The sequence below is a fragment of the Oculina patagonica genome, chromosome 6 (assembly GCF_052425735.1).
Source record: "Oculina patagonica isolate OP01 chromosome 6, crgOcupat, whole genome shotgun sequence".
Lineage (NCBI taxonomy): Eukaryota > Metazoa > Cnidaria > Anthozoa > Scleractinia > Oculinidae > Oculina > Oculina patagonica.
Window position 1 is genome coordinate 2,401,268 of NC_135763.1, and position 20,045 is coordinate 2,421,312.

General features: G+C 39.1%; 3 protein-coding genes across 5 annotated transcripts; 2 read left to right on the top strand and 1 right to left on the bottom strand.

The window, feature by feature from the left end:
- The first annotated feature begins 584 nt into the window (after positions 1–584).
- LOC144656824 (fibroblast growth factor 1-like) lies at positions 585–4,744 on the top strand. Its single transcript, XM_078517067.1, has 4 exons — positions 585–780; positions 897–1,212; positions 3,396–3,499; positions 4,197–4,744. The coding sequence occupies exons 1-4, from the start codon at positions 760–762 to the stop codon at positions 4,428–4,430; spliced, it is 675 nt and encodes a 224-aa protein (XP_078373193.1). The 5' UTR covers positions 585–759; the 3' UTR covers positions 4,431–4,744.
- Positions 4,745–5,441: 697 nt separating this feature from the next.
- LOC144656498 (putative fibroblast growth factor 1) lies at positions 5,442–12,016 on the bottom strand. The gene is made up of 4 exons (XM_078516722.1): positions 11,900–12,016; positions 9,361–9,649; positions 8,642–8,745; positions 5,442–7,796 (listed from the first exon to the last, which is right to left on the bottom strand). The coding sequence occupies exons 1-4, from the start codon at positions 12,014–12,016 to the stop codon at positions 7,524–7,526; spliced, it is 783 nt and encodes a 260-aa protein (XP_078372848.1). The 3' UTR covers positions 5,442–7,523.
- A 1-nt stretch (position 12,017) lies between these two features.
- On the top strand, positions 12,018–18,371 carry LOC144656499 (fibroblast growth factor 1-like). Of its 3 annotated transcripts, none has more exons than XM_078516724.1 (4): positions 12,018–12,153; positions 16,053–16,428; positions 17,310–17,413; positions 17,882–18,371. In XM_078516724.1, exons 2-4 carry the CDS (start codon positions 16,059–16,061, stop codon positions 18,077–18,079), a joined length of 672 nt encoding a protein of 223 aa, XP_078372850.1. In that variant the 5' UTR covers positions 12,018–12,153; positions 16,053–16,058; the 3' UTR covers positions 18,080–18,371. The 3 variants fall into 3 exon arrangements, with proteins under 3 accessions (XP_078372850.1, XP_078372849.1, XP_078372851.1); XM_078516723.1 differs by lacking the exon at positions 12,018–12,153 and adding an exon at positions 14,978–15,181 and having other exon boundaries at positions 16,050–16,428; XM_078516725.1 differs by lacking the exon at positions 12,018–12,153 and adding an exon at positions 14,978–15,181.
- The last annotated feature ends 1,674 nt before the right edge of the window (positions 18,372–20,045 follow it).

A 20,045-nucleotide genomic window follows, 5' to 3' on the forward strand; every position in this document is an offset into this window, starting at 1 on the left:
CGAACGAGAAGGCTGTAATTCTAAAAATTGATGAGTTTTATAACGTCATGATCAATCTTTTCTTTCAAGCAATCTGAACTTTTAGCTTGGAAATGGCAATTTTATTTTTTTGTTGTTTGTCATAAGTTCTAGCATCGATACTAGCAGATCAGTCCGGAAATCAGGCCAAGAAATGGGTGAACTGCATGCGCAGGGGAAAAACGTCATTGAAATTACATACATAAGATTTAACGGTGATTGAAAATGAATAACAGACATGCTGCCTCACAATGCACTTAAAAAACGGAAGTACTTGCAAATAATTTCTTTTAAAAGAGCGAAAAAGCAAGTGTATTCCTGCCAAGAAATTAAAAGCGTTGTGCGACGTTAAAGGCAGCGGTATCGTTTGATATTCGTCCCCCTCAATCGAAGTGGGTGGCATGAGAAAACCAAAGGGACACATGTCACAGAGTCTTACACAGTCTAAGATGACATGAAGATGAAGTGAGGATAAGAGGATGATCCGATCAACAGTATTAAAATTCCCATATTGACAAAAAAGGCTCAGTCTAAAAAAATCAAACTAAGAAATCTGAAGAGTAACGTTTTTGGTGTCAGTTTGCGGGCGATCATTGTTTTATCGTGGCTCAGCTTGTCTGGGTTTTACGAAACAGTATCTGCTCTTTAAGGTAGGCCCACTGCGGGCCATCAGCAAGATCTTTTCATTTCTCTTTTGCCGTCGATATCTTGCAATTCATAAATCGGATCAAGCCGCCCGACATGAGCAGTTTATTTTTAATGGTAACGTCCTCAGTCGATATCTTAATTACTTAAAACACGATAATGGTTTCCTTTGTTTACTATTACTTTAAGATTGAGTGATGTTTGCTCTTCGCACCGTTGTGTTTACATTCCAGGTTTTCTTCAGCGTCTTGTGTGTGACCTTCTTTCCGAGCGACGTCCAGTCGCGTGGTTTCAGAAGCGATAAAAAGTCAAACATTACAAGATCGAGCGAAGATCGCAGCTCTCACAAGTTTCATACTCATCAACCTCGCAAGCATACGCAGAGGAACAAAAGACCTGCAGTTCATGTAAAGGAACGAGGGCCCGTAAAGTTAACCAAATTCCCAACAAACAGCAAACAAGTTCGGCTTTTTGGTCGCGTGGGTTTGTTTCTTTACTGCAACGCAAATGGCACAGTTTCAGGGTCGTTAAACCAGTTCAGCAAGTTTGGTAAGTATATATAGATCTTCGTTCTTTTCTTTCTCGATCCAGAGCGTGGACATGGAAAATTTTCTGACTACACGAAAGTGCTGTAAATGTAAAATGTGGGTTTTGGCCTTTATTAGACCAGGTCCGCGGCGTGTGCAAATTTAAATTTCATTTCATTTCCTATCTGAGTCCGGCCTTCCCGGCGGTAGAAGCGTCAGAAACTAATACCAGTGTAATACGGTACTACTAAGACATCGAGCATAACCCCAAAATTAAAACACAACTCAAAAACGCATAAAATGTGACATTTTTGGGATTGAGTCTAAGATGATTAAAATCACCACAGGAAGATGCCTGCAAAGACTACGAAAATCGAACAATTGATCATTGATCAGCTGATCAGCTGAACGGTTAATGCCTGCAAATTTTGGATTCTCACAGGGCAGGCATCTGTAGCGACCCATGTTCAGAGGAGCTGCCGCCCAATCCATGTGAAAAAATAATTGCAACAAAAACAATTAAGACTGACATGGCAAGAAGTTGTCTGGCTCCCAATGAACAGAAAGCTCATTAACACGAGTGTTTTGCTTTGACATTACGATTTTTAAACAAGGTGAAATAAGTGAAAAATTCTCTAAAGATCAAGAATAGTTTTGAGGATGCCTCTTTGCTTGCCGGCAATCACTCGAACGCTTCTTCTTATATGCCCTACGTCAGCCTGCACAAAGCTTGTTTAAAGCATGGATACACATAAATATAGAGACAGTTTCTTTAAAGCACAGTTGAAATACCAACTGCATGTTATGCTATGCTAACCAGCCTATCAGTAAATATCTATATATAGTTCTGCCAGATGAAGAGCTTAGGTACAATAAATCTATTAAAACTATAATGACAATGTCATAAGTATTTGACATATTTTCTGTTCGGGAGGCCGGTATACAGAAAACTACTTATAGATATTTATGGACTCTGAAGTCAGCGGGGCCAAGTTTAACGTCATTCCCAAAGACGCACTTCAAAACTGAAGCAACGATTCAAACATTCAGTTTTTGGCTAGGCGGACAAAGTGCTTCTCTCGCGTTTGAGTTTGTCAGACGTGAATGTTTCTTAGAAGTAAATCGTTAGAGTGGACAATGATCCCAACCCCGTATCGGCGATACTTGATTTGTGACCCACGTTTTCCCAGATTTCAACAAAGTTAGCGTAGCAGAAGTTGCTTTTTAAGTTGCATAACTTGCTTGTTGAATGTCGACAGAGGAAACTGTATAATAAGTGAGCCTGTTGAAAGAGGTTTCTTTAATTCACGTTTTCGTCCACGTTTCAATAGAAAAAGAAACAGCAAATATTTTTGTACGTTTTCTGAAGAACGAAGAACAGCAAACATAACGTTATGTTCTTGCAATAAAGTAACATTTTTTATGTTTGCGCAGTGACCAGACGCCGATTAAGACTCAAAGGCCATACCGCAAGGGCGGAATTCCTCGGAATTCTCTAGCGCTTTTCTTGCCAGCAGTACCGCTGCGGCGAGACCGAAACAAAACAACAAATCTGTTTGAAACCGGATGTCTTAGGGAGATTTCCTCAACAAGATAGCCACAGCCTTATAGATTACATTAATTTTATTACATTAATTACTCGCCTTTTTCCGGTGATCTCAAGTTTTTCTAAACTGCGGGATTCTGTTTGGAATATTCTTCAACCGATTTGAACATGACGTCCTTACACTGCCGTTTGCGCAACTCGTTAGGCGCCTAAATTATCTGAACGAAACAAAATTGTGCTAGCTGGCTAGATAGTTCCCGAGTCTGCGAAAGCATACTTCAAAGGTATCTTTCACTTAACTTGGCTTTGTCAAAATCCCTCTTTCTTAAGAATAAGGTATTCACAACTCATAACGATCGGTTCTTGACAACTTAGACAGCTATAAGTAGGGGGGAGGGGAGGACTCCACATATATGGATCCTAAGATAGGATTTCTTGCAATAGTTTAAATTGTACTATTAGCTAAAATTGCACTGAACAAACGTATAGCTAATTGTATAAGAATGAACTATCCGGTTCACCATTTAACTTTCCATGCTACAAAAAAGAAACAAAAACGACCTCTTCACATTTTCGATATTTCCATCCTTATATGGGGCTTAAAGCGTAATCTTACAGATTGTTTAGCAGTATTCAAAACACTTTCTTATATTTTTCAGTCAAGTTCGAACTTCAATCGTTTGGTCCAAGTGTTGTCCGAATCCGAAGCATTGAAACTGGACAATTCCTAGCAATGGATTCCAAAGGAGTGCTTGAAACAACAGTAAGTCAACTGTCTGTGTATTTTCGAGTATTTTTGTAAGCTACAAGATATAATCGAGATCGCTTAGTTCTCTCTCCTCTGCAGAGGCCTCTTATTTATAGTAAGGGCTGGGAAATGGGGAAGGGTGAAAAGTAAGCGCGCGGAGCCTGGACAGAATGGCAACGAAAGCGCGCGGGGGACACTGGGAAGGAAAAGAGAGCGCTTAGTTGATAGTTTCTTCACCAGGGAACAGTCTTTTGTTCTTTTGTTCTCACAGTGCGGGGGAGGGGTACTTTTAACGAGGGAAGAGGGGTTAAACTGTGCGCGACTTTAACAATGATGTGGGGAGATAACTAGCAGCTTAAATTGTACATATGGCCATTAAAATAGTGCAAGAGAATATGCTATTCTCGTGAATAGTGTGTGTAAGAGCTTTTCTACTTTAAGAAAAGTTTTTGCATTTACCGTACCCAAATTCGCAATTAGCCAGTCACAAGCATTCTCTACTGTTTTGAATTCCTGCGATATCAAGTCACTGTTTTGATGTCGCAGGCTTGTTTGGTCTCGCGATGGGTATTTTACGAAATTAAGATGGCGCGACCAAGTCGCCGAAGCGTACCAAAAAGGTACGATTAGGTATAAAAATAATTAAAGTGCTTTAATATGTTTGCTTAACCATACGATTTTTGTATTAAACAACAATCTTCTTCTTCTACAGAAAGATGCAACAGACGACTGTTTATTTTATCAAAACCACGAAGAGAATCTATTTGTATCGTTCGCGTCGTTCAAGTATTACATGAGCGAACATTACGACATGTTCATCAGCATAAAACGAAACGGAGAAGTAAAACAAGCAACTTCCACGCTTCCTGGACAGGATGCCATTCAATTTATCGCTCTCAATGCCGATAACTGGGGATTTGCAGCGCTTGGCACAATTCTCGGTTGATTACAAATGAAGCGCTAAGTAATCGTAAGGAGTGCAATACGGTTAAGCCTTCAAGTACTTCATAAATCATCCTCGGAAACCCGGGGTTGTTAGTCGGTAGAAACGAAGTAAGCCGAGTTGTAAAATCGTCGCTTTCGTCATGCCGAGTTGCCGCTCGGTTGACTTCGTCTCACCCAGACTAACTGCACTGGGTTCCTGAGGTTCATGAATCGTGTTACAATAAGTGACAAAAAAAACACGACTCGGTAATACTGTGGGCGTGTTTGCTTTTATTGAACTGCTTGTAGGTCTCAAAAAGAACACAATTTTTCTTACGTTATGCACCTATCAATGTTAGCCCGGGGGGGGGGGCGGGCCACGGATGACGTGGGGAGCCCCAGGGTAGGGATGATCGACGTGAGCCCCAGGAGGAGAGAAGGGAAGGACACTGACCACCTCATGGGGATGACCAAGGGGGGGAATGAAAAGAAAATGCACCCCACCCCGCCCGACCCCCCTCGGGCAACATTGTAGGTGCATTATTTTCAATAGGAAGCATTGTTTTCTTCATTAAAAGTTTTATTCACACTCTACACGTTTTAGATGCTCCTTTTTTTCTTTCGATCTATTACCATTTGAAACTCCACAAACCTGAAAACCATTGTCTTCTATTTATTAGTTAGCCTTTGTCAGAGACAGGTTTTATTGTGTTGAATTTGCACGGTTAAGGTAAAACACCTTAAGGGGCATTGTATTCTAGGCAAACTGGGACAATAAGGAAAGTATTCTGGAAGACGATATAACTGCTTTTTGTTGTTCTCGTTGCTGTTATTGTTATTACTGTTGTTGATGATGATGATGATGATGATGATGATGATGAAGATGATGATGATGATGATGATGATGATGATGATTTTTGGCGTACATGAAAGAGCATCGGCCAGGTAAACCGAGAATTTTCGGAAAGGGGTATCCAGCTATTTCAAAACGACTGTAAGTTTGAATGCAATTTTAATTTAGAGTCAAATGAACTTCACTCACGACAACATATTAGATACAGCTCGGTTTATCGCCTACTTATAATAAAAATAAATTTGTACAGTAAAGGCTTTAAATAAATATATTATAAATATGTGAAACAGTCAACTCTCTATAAAACGGACACCTTCGGGACCGGCTCCAACTGTCCGTCTTAGAGAGGTGTCCGTCTTATAGGAAGTTTAGTTACAGTAAAATGACTGAAGAACGGCAGGGACGGGACCAACGCCAGGTGTACGTCTTATGGAGGTTTCCGTCTTATGGAGGTGTCCGTTCAGGGAGAGAGTTGACTGTAGTCATACCATGGTTCAGGCCTAGTCAGATTTTACAGTGCCGTCACACCTCGGTAAGGACACTCCATGTATTGTCATGTTAAACTGTTATCCACTTTGTAAACAGTCCTCTTCTCTAATTTTATCTTCATTCGCAGTTGATACTAATTTGGTTTGAGTAAATTTAATTCGTACTGCCGATACCCTACCCCCGTATGGGGCGCATTTCACTACGAACGAAGCGACGATTTCTGCTTGTGGACTTCTGCATGTAAGCAGTATGAAACATGTGAAAGAAAGGAACTGAACAGGAAACAAATCTCTAATCTATGCTTAAAAGATGAAACGACTGAGTAAAACTCCCCAACCCCGTAAAAAAACGTCTGTTCTGTCGCTAGTTTAGAGATTTAGAGACAACCGTATAAAAACTTGAAACTAAAAACAATTTTATGGCATTGCTACTTTCCTAAATCTTTGTCTTTTTATGCATGTCATAAGCAATATTTATCAAGACAAGTTATGTACCAGTAGCTACAATAATACGGGTATTCAACATGATTCGTTTGCGCGCAAGCGAAGCACGTATCAATAGTTGTCTGCATGGAGGATTTTATGTACTTCGAATGTTGAAAGCCTTTGATTTTTTACCTGAATTCTGAGTCAAGAATGCCTGCAACGTGCTTGAACCAATCAGAACTGAAGTCTTTTCTGCTCAGCCAATCAGGAACAAAACCAAAGCAATGACGAATTTTCCCAAGCTTACTACTGAACACACGTTTAGCCGCTCTTGCCAATGTTTATATGTTCACCGCGCTTTTGACTGGTTCTTACATGTTTTCCCGCGATTTCCCAGGTTAATGTTTTACCGCGTTTTCCACCGGCCGGTTACACATTTTCTCACCGTTGTCATCGCTTACAGTACATGATTTTTAACATGCGTTCCGATTGGTTAATTTTTCTATATGTGGGCAAGTGGGCTTCTTTTTAGCTTTAACGAATCATTATGTCATACGAGTCATTAAAAACAACTTTTATACATGATTATGCTTTATAAAACACAGATGATCATGTTATCAGTTTTTGCCTTCACAATAGCACATTTGCACGATGTCGTCATTTGACTACAACTACCAGAATTCATTTCGCTTTTCCTTTATTATTTAAATTTTGAATCCGCAGTGGAGTTTAAAAAAACAGCTGCTCTATTTAGAATGGCCGGTAATGAGAAAAAGTGAAGGATTCTGATAACTGTGGTCAAATGACGTCTATTCTATTGAGAGAAATCTATTACCTGTCGATTGAATTCTACATTAAATTTCACTTGAAATCTATTTAGTGAAGCGATGAGTTCTATATTTTCAAGGGAAATTTAATATGGAATTACCTCGTCAGGTAATGAATTTTTCTTGAATTGCATAGCCTTTTAAGCTTAATAAAATGAATACATGTTCCCTTTTATCTTTTTTTTGCAATTGATCTGAACACGCCACCACACTTGTAATAAGTGAGACCGGCCTCTTCAACCTTTCAAGTCTTTCAAGAAAGTTGAAATTTAGCCTAAGCTGGATAAATTTTTTCTTTAATGTATGAAGAACTCGTGACACGAAAATCTGTTTTCTGGTTTTTCCAATATTGGCGCCGACTTTTAAAGCATACTAAAAGAGAATTATGTTTCAATTTGTGAAGCTGAAAGAAAAAACGTGCCTCGCTTTTGTGCTTAAGTCCCAATTCACGCTAAACACCTCGCATCAATAGCCAATCAGAATTCGACGATCTCTGATCTATGCGGTTCTATATTACAGTTTTACCCCGTATCCCGCTTTCCTTGTTTTACTCGATATTTTTTCGCCGATGTCATTATTCTCATTTTGTCCTCAGTATTGTTGTTAGGCAACAAAATAAACTGAACAGACATTTGTCCTGGAGAAGTTAGCTTGGGTGACTTGCTGTGGCCATTCTGTTTGATTCCAAGGAACAAATCGTGACGCCGGCTCTTGAAATACTTATGCGAAGTGAAGGTGTGGAAATAGTTCTCCTCGTACATCGTCTTAAAAACGCTTTCATCTGAAACTTTGGCCTGGTGAATGGTAAACATAGAAAATGACAGAAATGATTTCAGTTTAAAACTGGTTTATGCAATGAAGTAGATTAATCGCCGATTTAACGGCATGTCGTTAACTGAAGCATTTGCTAAATATGAACATGAACATAGCGTTCATTGTGTGATTGAAAACTCTGAAAAAATTAATTGTATTACTTGGTGTTGCAGTTAGAGCGGTTTCACGAGTGTCGAAAGTACTTTGCGTTTGCATTGGTTTTGCGTTCACACGCAGTGATTGGATCGCGCCACTTTCTCGGCCAACGGAGAACCAACCAATCGCCGCTCGCGACCCCGCGCGCACTTGCTGTTGACTGATTGTGTGTGATGGGTTTTGGTTTTACGACACTCAATTGAAAACTGCTCTATTGTGTACTTATTGTGGTTGTCGTACCGTTTTGAAGATGCTCCAACACCAAGCAACTGATTCTCGATCTCAAATTTCACGATTCCCCGTTTAGTGCTGAGGACAATCATCGTGGTCTTCTGGATACTTTTACTAAGCATTTGAAAATAAGTTTTGCAAATGCTCAAAAAAGAAAAGATACAGAAGCCGTACAACTGGAATAAAGACAGTGTGCCATAACGCCAGATTTTTGTGCAAGTTGACTCGAAACGGTTTTTGCGGTAAAACTTGCCGCAGTGATTGCGGAAAGCGAAGACGGAATTAAGCTGTACTTTCTACAACCATAGCTCGATTTTGCCCATTCAAAATGCTTTCCATGCAAAAGTTGCATCATGTAACAGTTCTCTTGCAACGCTTTCTGATTGCGACACAAGTAGTTCAAAGATTGAATTTTTAAAAGGTTCTTACTGAGTCATACCTGAGTGACAACCCGTCCCTTTGCATTGATCGCCAGAAAACGTCCGCTGGCTAGATTCCGCAGTCTCACTATGCTCGTTCCAAGGGACTGGGACTCGAAAAACGCTGAATTGGAATAAAATAAAAGAATTAGACATCGAGCGTGAGTTTTCTATGAGCGAGTCGACTTTTAGTAGACACTTTAAAGGATTTCAGTCCAAAACCTCCAAAAATTTTTAAGCCAAAAATCAAGAACAATTTCTCCCTTCCACGAGCACCGCGCGCGCGTTTGTGTTCTATCTGGAGAAACTTAGCCATGTTCTCCGTGCGTTGCCATTTATGGGAACACTTATTCTTGATTTTTGGCTTAAAAGTGCATAAAACTGTGAATTTTGGACTGAATTCTTCTACTAAAACAATTAGACTATTCGTCCTCGTTTTCCATGAGCGATAGTCAACTTTGTTGCGCCTCGTTTACTATTCGTTTTTTGATAACTTGGGCTCGTAGTCTAATTGTAAAATACACAACAACGGAAGGACCAATGAGATTCGTAGATTTCTAATAGAACACGCTTAATACCTACTAACACCGAATGTCCTACATTTCAGTGAAAACAAAGTTAGAAGGTTAGAAGAACCCATAACAAGGGAATAAACATCTTTAAAAAGCCTCGTCTCATCAGCCTTTCATCCTCAAAACACTTTGGGCAGGGATAAGGTTGATAATTGTCAATCACTTACTGCTTTCACTTGATTGGTTCACGATTCCAAGGATCCGGTTCCTCTTTGCGGTGACATTTAGAGCCAAAAAATATCCCGTCTTGCAAAAGAGCTGAACAATCTGGACATGAGAGGGAGTTTTTGATGCCACTTTGAAGATCTGATAGTTGATTCTAATGCGCGATGTCGAATCGTTGATATCGTGATGACTTTTAGGAAGAACGCATCTTGGGTCGCGAGGCCTGGCGACCACATACGGGAATGAAGGAAAAGCCACCACGGCACAAATAATGAATAAAGTAGATCTAATCTGTGGAGAAAAATGAAAAAGTCGGCTACGGTTCGATATTTTACGCGATGATATAAGACTCCAAGTATTTTTCTTGATAGAGCACTTTTCATTTGGTGGCTGATAATTGAAATGGTTGTTCCATTCCAAATAAAGCCATAGTATAGCTTTATTTGTTAAACGCAATCAAGACCATCTTAAAGCTGGCCTGACAAGCGATATATTAAGAGAACAGACGTTTCAAACCGGCGTATTTCAGAATCAAATTTTGCTTCCTGGAGGCAAAATTGACGCTGGAAACAGTGCTTCCCGTGTGGCAGAACTGGGAAACATTGAAGAAACATGCGCGCGCTACGAGTGTTTCTGGAAACATGTTTCCTCGTTTTACCAGGCCTTTGAGGTATAAACGTGCCGGTTTATGTGTTCTTTTACCGCTAGACCCAGAGGCTTGTTTTTGTGTTACTTTTCTACTGAACCGAAAACAGTTGTTTTGGCTTATTTGCGGCTTGGGAAGGAGAGAGAAGAAAGGAAACCCATGGGAACAGGGCATATCTCGCTACTACCTACCTCATCTAGTTTATTGAAGAAAATAAGATTTTTTCTATGACCAATAATTTCAGTTAAGTTGGCAAGCGGTTTCGTAATGAAATATATTTTTTTTCAATCTGAGAAGATACTGCGACAAGCCTTGATTATTCGCCTTCTGGCGATTAATTCAGGATTAATTGAGTGGATTCTCAGTGATCGCGAGTCGTAAGCTATATTCTAACACTACGAAACACTAATAACTTGTAATTCCCTGGGTCTGCACTCTGCTTGCATGAACGGAGGCGAAACAACTGATTCAGACCGACGGGTATACATTCATTATAATCGATATTTAGCGGAAATATAAATTAATATTTTAACGCTTCAGAAGGCGGAAGAAATACAGTGGTATAGAAAAGTCTACTTTGTCCTAGGTAGCAAGAATTTCAAGTTCAATGTCATATATATTCAATTATATTTCCCATTATAATAATTTAAAGGCCCCAGTAGCGTGCACTTCATGCCTGGCACTGTGAGAGGAAAGATACTTGCCTAAGAACACAAGACAACCCCCGCCTAGGGCTTGAACCTCAAATTTTTCGTTCCGGAGTCCAACCTACTAACTATTAGACAACAGAACTGTGTCTCTTTCAACATGTTCAATAGGCTTGACTGTTTTCTTTTTCTGTCCATGAGATGTCTATACCTTGTGCTGAATTAATTAATTCTAATAAATTCAGACATCCAGCAACTAACAGAATTTACTTGATGGCAAAGTGAATTTGATTGTCATCCAAAAAAAAAAATGGAAAAACAGTAAGTCGTGTAAAGTCTTCCCCTCTGAGCAGAACGGGCGCGATATAAATTGTATATTATTATTACTGACCGAAAAGCTTACAAGCTCAGTTGCACGCGAATCTGACATACATTACAGAAACGTTCTCCCTGTTTCGTGCTTTTCTCCTCATGTTTTATATCAGTACTGTTATTTAAAAGCTAATTAAGCACGCTACGGTATGGGGTCCCGGTGAGCAGGCAGACAAATAGAAATAATTTGGTTTTGCTGCCAAATACAATGAAAACTATTTAAAAGAAATTTAAAAAGGCTTAAAATGTAATCACGGTACATGTTGGCACGCGAGCAGAATTTTGTAACAGTACATCTCGTGTAAAAAATATATGGGCAAAATGCGATCTCGACTGCACATAGAAATCACCAGAAAGTTCTCCCTTAACCTCAAACCCTACTGGCGTGGTTTTGGCCGTGGTTTGAAAACGACAGGTTTTATCGCTTCTTGCCTCACATGGCCGTCTGCAAAATTAACGCGCCCTTAATTATGAAAGCTAATTTTGATCAGCAATAAAGTTTACCATTACAGAAATTAGAATTTTTACATGCTTCATGCAGTTTAACGGCTTTAAGACATATCAACATCTACTTCTTTCTGAATTACTTTACAATTTAATTCACAGCTCTATTTCATTTGAAATTATCTTGTCCAACCATTTCGATAAAACTAATATCTGACTACCATTTCAGTCATTAAACGCTACAAAAACCGCCCAACCGTGCAATACTACAACCTGACAAAAAAGAAAAATTGTTTTTACAGTACTGCCCACGCTTTTCTAGCGTGTACGTGAGACTGAATATCGTAAAACCAAGCTATTTTGCTATTCAAGAGTTTCTACCACATACTGGTTTCTAAAGAAAGACATGCGACTTTAACATCCATTTCTTACCTTCGACAAACCCATGATGATCTCTTTACGCTTGCGAGATGTTACTCTGTCAAGGGCGTCGCCGCTACACCGGTGCTGTATGTCGAGAGAACTTTGAATAAAATGCAAAATATTCATGCAAAAGGCAATTTCACCCAGACTTGTCTGAAAGATTTGGACGTCTTGGTGAGCCGGCGGCCAAAACCGGAACTTCTGAATCGTGCAAGCTCTGTGGAAAATGCAAACAATCTTAGAGCGCGCGGATCTGTTTGAAGGTAGGTGTTCCAATCGATTTAATTGCACCGCTGTTAAATTCACAGTATGAAAACAGCTTGAAGAAAATTGAGGGAAACAAATAACTATGCAAATCACTGTTATCTGGGGGCCTTTGCTGAACGAAAAACAAAACAAAGCACTTTGCTTTGCCTGATTTAGTGTTGAGCATAAGCAGGAGATATTTTCTCCTACTGATTGCGCGACAAGGTCCGACGCACTGAACTTAAAACATTGAACACTAGTGTCGTTTTAATTCTTTTTATCACTTTTTCACTCGGTGTGGGCTATTGTCAAATGATATATTGCCCGTCGGACTGACAGTTCAGGGAACAGACGTCTGATGCGAAAACTAGCCGAGAGAAATTTTAGTTCCATAGCCATGATTAACCAATAAGAACGTAATAATTGTAGACAAAGCTGTGCCGACTGCGCTTGATAATTATCTGCCGACGAAGGACGAAAAGAATAGACTTCAATACTGATTCAAAACCTTTAAAGCAGCCATTTTTCTTCAATGCATCGCCTCATCTTTTTTTAAACACAGGGCCCGGTTGCGGTGTCACTTCCTTACAACAAATGTCAAACGTTTGGGATTTTCTTAGAAGAATTCGTCTTAAAGTACTTTTTACCTCTCTCCCTTTCTTATATTTTTTTCTGTTCCCCTACTCTGAAAGCAACCCGATTTCTCGTTTGCAAAACCTCTCCTTCATTTCTCAAAAACTTGAATTTGTTGTATGTATCTCAAATAGAACTTAGGATATAAATTGTATCCATTTTTTCTAAGATAAGTTTTGAATGTTCGTAGTTCAGTTTGCTCAGGATTACGAAATCTCGTTTTTGTCCATTGACAAATAATGCCTAGCATCTCAACATATTTATACGCAATACATTAGCTAGTTTTTCTTAGGAGGAAGTGTTGCGGTATGTGGTAAACGATGACTTTGCACATTGCGAGAAAAGAAAAAGGTTTTACAAAGGCGTGCGGTTGCTGCAGGGAAGACTGAAAAATGGGATTAAGAGCATTGACAAAAATGCGAAAAATAATAAGAACAAAGGCTTTGTGGGGTGAATTAATTTGATACTAAGGTGTATATAAAACCGAATTAGGAATCTAGCGAAAACACCTTTGTAGAAAACATTGCTTGTACCGGCTACATGTAAACAGCAAGACCTTCTGAATTGAATAAGGTGTGCAAAAACAGGTTTAGGAAAACGTTCAAAGCAGATGCAATACAAGTTTTTAGAAAGGTTCATTGAATATGACCTTGAACGAATAATAAACTAAGGAATTAAGGACGCGAACACGTTTGGGCAGTGAATGAGTTAGTATTAGCCATTCAGACTACAAGGATGTGTGAGTTATATTAATATAAGTGAGTCAGCAAGCGAGTAGCTAGTTAAGTAGGTAAATAAGTAAGTAAATACAATGTAAACCAGTAACTTGGTAAGTGCGTGGCAATTAAATGGAGTACATGTAACACTTGAAAGCTTAACTGAGCTATGTTCTAAAAACTTATTCAAGCTTATGAGTTTATTGTGAAACAAAACTTAACTTCAATGAAACACAACTACAAATGACTTAAAATTCTTAACTCGACTCTAAACATTGTTACTTTCATCACTTTTTATAAACATAACCCTTTTAGGTTTACAGTTGAATTGATCAGACACTTAACATTTCATAGTTGCTTTCTGTGGAACGGATAAAAGAATCTCATAGCTTGTCGTGGAATAATCTGACACGACACGAGTTGCCTTCTTGTCAACACGAGTTGCTTTCTGCGAATTGGCGCTCCTTTATTGGTACTCAAGAAAAATTCCAGAATTAAAAGTGTATGGTCACAGGCGTACACGTCTATCAGAAAAGTCAGTACATATACGATTTCAACTTCATCATATACTTAAACATTAATTAATTCCTGTTTTGTGTTTAGACCACGAGAAGATAAAAACACTGAAGCAATTTATTTTGAAGGCGGGCAAAAGGCCGGACACAAATTGTATCGTCTTTGTCGTTGAACTCCGCCCTCAACGGTGTTTATTACACTCACAGTAAAGAAGGCAGGACTTTTATTTTACAGAAGACAAATTTAACAATAGTATTTTCCACCTGGTGCATAGCTGCCAAAGAAAACTGCCTTGTCATGGAAGGTTGGTTAAACTGAAAAGAAACAAAACCTTCGCACTGAGTACACGTGAGCTCAAAGGCGCGCCGCTGCTTTATATGCAGTGTAAATTAACTTCTGTAAGCGCTTATTCCGAGTCGAAGACAAAAAGACAAGCAAGAAAGTCATGCAAACTTTTTAACAAAAAATATTCGTTTTGCAGTTTAAATGGGAGTTAAAGAGATGACAAACAAACACTAACTTGGAAGTAAATCCCTCTGGGCAGTCTGGAGTCCCTTTTGGGAGATGAAAAATCTTGCCCACGAAAATAATTTCCTTTAAGGATTTTTAAATCTTATTTTAAGCTTAACGCGTCTTAAAGGAAACCGGTCGTATTCCGGAAGTGATTTAGGCTCAATTCAACTGCCTCCTTTGAATGCCCGAAACCGAACGTGCTAACAACGTATATACTTTTCAATGTGTTGCTTTGTTTGCAAAAGAAAGGCCGTAATTTTTGGCGTGTTCCTTTTACGACACTGCAGATCCAACACAATGGCTAATAATACGAAGGCATCTCAAGCAGGCAGAGCAATTTTGTGCTTTTAAACCCAGGAAACCGCAAAGCCTCCATTGACCGAAATAAACAACAATTGGTGACAAACTAAATAAATCTTTCCTGTTTAGAGTCGTCACTTTGAGAGCAGTTTGTCGTTGAATTTACAATAGAGTGCTAAGAACTTTAGAGTGTCTGGCTGAAGTGTTAATTGTGAATTGTGTCATCGCTGGTTTTATTGAAATCATGATGTGCCCATCATGATATAAAGATGAAATCATTTCGACATTCAGGGTGTAGCTGAAGCCACGATTTCAGCTGCCATTTGCTTCTAAATTGGTGATTACAAAATCGGCATCTCACAAGCAGGTAAGAGCCAAACAATGTACGCGAGCTGTTAGCGCATAGTCTTGCAATGCTACAATTTTGTTTCTTCACTTTCATCGGCAAACACTGATAAACTGATTCTTAGCTAAAATGGGTTACACTGAATTGTGTTTCTTGAAGCTTCCTACGGGAATTTTGCTAAGCTCGACAAATCATACAGAAAAAATATTACGGATCACTGGATCAGAATTCCTTAGATACAGATTAAACATGTAACGAAATATTTTTACTTTCGCCTACTTGTTTTTCTTTTCGCCCTGCCCGTTTTCAAAATAGCTCCCGAATCCGAACGTAAGCTGCCATTCTTTTACAAATGTAGGCCATGTGTCCATTTTGGAACATTTGTATCAGCCATATTTACTTTGTGGACCGTTGAGTAGCACAGATCAAGTAACGGATTTTGAGTACTTATTTAAAAATCGTCAAGTAGTTTGACCTAATTAAGCTTACTAACGATTGCCTCATACGATCAAGAAAATCTCAAAGATGCTCCGTTAGCTGGGTGAAATGATCGTAAGTGGATGAAATATTACAACCGAAATAATTAAGAACTGGCCAAAAAATGTAAGGCTTTTGTAAATTTTAGTCAACTGAGACCTGAAGTCCCTTGTGACCGAAAGTATCTGAACTATTTAAGGTTGAACTTAGTCAGTGGGTCGGGAAATTCTGTTTCAAATGTTCTTTCTTTGTTTTTCCCAATTACTCGCATAATTTCTTCTGCAATCTGTCTTGCCAAAGCGTTTCCAGAAGGAGTTAAGAAGTACTGTTGGCTTGTGTACTCAAACAAGACCCTTGTTAATCAGTGACGTTTTAAAAATTAATTTCTTCCCGATTTTAATTTTCTTCAAAGCAGTCAACTATGAATTCCATTCATCTGCTTTTCTTACTTCAACTCTTTTGCTTCACGGAAATAAACACTTCAGCTAAACCGTATAACGCAACCAAATCCCAAACTAAAGATGCCGCAAGAACTTCAAGAGGATCTATCTCAACATCCATGACCAGATACGAAAACGACAGAATCAGAAACCATTCCCGAAAAACATTTCTTTCCAAGAAGCAGAAATGGCCACAACCGTCCACGGAAAGTTCCTTGAAACGTGTCCGCAAAATAACAAAACGACCGACAGCTACAACGCACTGTAAAATATTCTGCCGCAGCGGATATCATCTTCAGATCCTTCCCAGTGGCGCAGTGAAGGGGACGGTTGACCAGGGCAGCAAGTACGGTAAGCTCAGCTTATAACCATCACAAACGGCACGCTTCTAAAAAACGTTTTTTTTTTTTTCATTTATGGAGGAGGGCTTATAACCGGAGTATTGTTTATTGCTAGCAGAATGAGCCTACAACTGGTGGTTTTTTTTATTCATTGAAATATGTCTGCAAAAATTCTTGATTACAGTGCATCTAAATTCTCCATATTTACTTGTCAACAACCTTACAGAAATAGGCAATGAATAATTCTCTGTCCCACGCTCGTGACAAATAAGCATTTTATCTTTGTCAGCCGATGAAGTTTGCAAGAAAAGTGCGGATCAAAACGTTTTATTATAATTAGAGTGGAATTTGTACAGTACATCCCTCATTAGGGTCTCAGTAAAGTTGCAGGTTTCTTTTTATCTCATTTCTAATGGTTCTTTATATATGCAGCTTATAATTCCTTTTAAGAAATAAGCTCCCTCGGTTTCAAGCCCAGCCAAAACCCTTATGAAGTTGTAGCTCAGGGCTTATCAAGGGTATGAAACTGGACAATTTCGTAAAGATATCGTGTTTTGCAACCGAGATTTGTACAAAATTTCTGTTATGGATTCTGAGCCACTTTGAAACCTTGAGCAACAACTTTTCACGGTTCAACTGTATAAATTGTAATATTTTAAGTCCTCGCCATCGTAAGTCATCCTTTCTTCCTAATGGGTTCCTACTGGGTTCATGTCTTTTGCATAATACTGTTTTACATCTGGACAGAAATTTACCAGTCACAATTTATTCGGGGGGGGGGGGGGGGGGGGGTAGAAATGAAAATGTTCCCTTTTTTCCGTCTCTCTTTAAGCTTCTTTTCATTTACAATTTAAGAAATAAATATCGTTCTTTGCTTTGTGTTATTTTCAGTGTTGTTTGAGATGCAGTCATTTGGCCCCAGTCTCGTCAGGCTGATGAGTACAGCGACGGGCAGGTACCTATCTATGAGAAGAGACGGGAGTCTTCGCGGGTTGGTAAGTGAAGTACTTAGCTCCTTAACCGAAAATTACAAAACTTACAATGCAAATGGCGTATTTCATATTCTTTTAAAATTTTTAGTTGACGTTTTTGGAGGGAATGCAGCGAACAAAAACTAATTCAAAGGAGAATCCCAAAACTGAGTTTTAGTTTAACCGAGTTTAACTTTTCTGCTCATGTTGATGGCAAAAACGATTCGATACATGTAAATCGGTTCAAAGCAGCTCGTGCAGTGTGCTCAATAAGAGCATAGCTGATTGCCTAATAAATCTTTTATCAGCCAATTAGATTTTAACCGTGAATTGGCTTACCCGACTTTTCCCGTGCTTGCTGAGTCACGTGTTTTTGCTTCGAGTTCTCATTGGTTACGCTACTTGCCGCCGCAGTGGTTGTTTCTAAGTTAATGTTTTTCGTTTTTCTCTTCCACCACTCCACTCATTTTCTCTCTTATTGTTTTCTTTCAGCGTAGCCAAAGTAACCGGGACTCACTTTTCAAAGAGACACATGAACAGAACGCGTTTCACTCTTACGCGTCTCACAGATATTACAGACAACAGCCGCATGACATGTTGGTTGGCATCAAGAGAAACGGACAAATAAAACGAGCCACTAAAACCTTGCATGGACAAACTGCTACGCAATTTCTTGTCATCAAATTTTAACAGTTTTGGAGTTAAATCTTAGGGACGAGATTTTTATAGTCGAAAGTGTGAAAACACAAAACGCTAAAAACGTTATTAGAAATTGACAACGACCTTTTGGAGCCCGCTATTGTAAGGTTAAACGACAAAGTGCTCATGAATTACTGCAAATAGCTCTGGAGATTTAATTAATTTATTAATTTATTTATTGACTGCAGCTTTTCTTCCAGTGGATGTAAATCAGTCCATCGCAAAACGACAGTAGGCTTATCTTCAAAGATCAAAGCCTTCTTAATCAATAAACATGTGTGAATTAAAAACCATCAGTTTAAAGCATTGTCGATCTTTGCTGTTGTGTTTTGTGTGACTTTATTTGATTATCTAATGAACCAATTCATAAATAAAGCTCCTTTTCACATGAACTAGATCCGATGGGACAAAACTGAACGAGATCAAAACTGATTCTCAATTAAACAATCATTATTGACGAACTTTACACCAGTCTTACAACCAATACCATCACAACGAACCTGGTCAATCATCGACCAACTAACAACTTTTCTTGAGCCTTAAAATGACTTCCGCTCAGGTTGTCGAAACGTCAGTAACCAACAGCATTCCCTTTTAGAACTACTCTCACTTTGACAATTAGCCTGTGTTAAAAGTGGCGCTCTCTCAGCTTCTCGCGCTTGAATTCCCTTTCTTCTTCCCCTTTGAACGCCGGCTACGCGGGCTACTTGACAACCATATTTGGCACGCTTGGGCTCTCCGACCCGAAAAATTCTACAGTGATGACGTAGCTTTGCGGCGTCTCTAGATCTGATTGGTCGTTTCTCGGCTTTGAATTTTCGCGCGCAAGTAACAACCAATCAGAGGCACTACACGAATCTCTGTAGAACTACGTCATCAGTATGGAATTTTTCAAGTCGCATCAGTCTGGTAGGAGAAGAAATGAGCACGAGGAAGGACTGCTAATTCAGGCTTATTATTTGGATATATTACATTTTTATTACAGTTAAATATACATTGTAATCATATCTATTTTCTCATTGACTAAGAGCATGCGGTAATTTGTGGTACTTTATTTTCTCCGGTAAATTCCGGAAAAATCGTGTTGAAAGGAACTAAATTTCGCGAAAAGTTTTCGAATACTGATCAGCATCGACAGACAGAAACTGAAGGCGAGGTGGAAGAGTTGTAGTGTAGCCAAGGCGGCAGTGAGGAACAGAGAATGTTGGATTGAGAACGAGATGAGATTAACAGACAGGTAGTCTCAGAAATGGCGCTACGGGTTTTAATCAGTTTTCCATAGCAATATTCTACAATGGTATTGAATAAAACTAGGTCTAGTATGATAAAATAGAATTTTAGACAGGCTGACATGTTCGTTTGCGACAAAGCATAACGTTATACTACACAGATAGGCATTTACGTAGACTGTTCACAGTCCCCTATTTTTTTGTGAAGTCGTAGAGATTGATCGTTGAGTCCGACGAGCCCAGCGCCATATTGGTTCGGATGGCGGCCTGTCGGACTCTCTCTGTTGTATGATTCGGAGAAAAGAGGGTATGAATATGGAAGCGTTAATGCAGGACGAGGACAAAGGTTGTATACTCATAATCATGTATACTGACAGAGTATTAAATTTCGCGTCGAAAATTTTCACGAAGACTCTTTTTTCGCGGGTCTTTAATTTCGCAATTTTTCGCAATCGCGAAAATTAAGTTCCGCGAAAATAAGCAACAAAAAGGTTATAAATGCGCACGCGACAAGGCTGTTTCCGACAAGTCCAAATTCCAACCTCTCCGGCTCTCCCTTCACTTCAATGAAAACAGCCCTGAACCAGAACAGAACAAGAACCAGATCGAAAACAGGAAAAACAGGAAAACTTCCCCAGCGATTTGAAAGTTAAATATTTTAATATCATTGTATAAATGTTAAATAACGATTCTTTTTGTTATGAAAGATTTCGTCGTATCCAACGTTA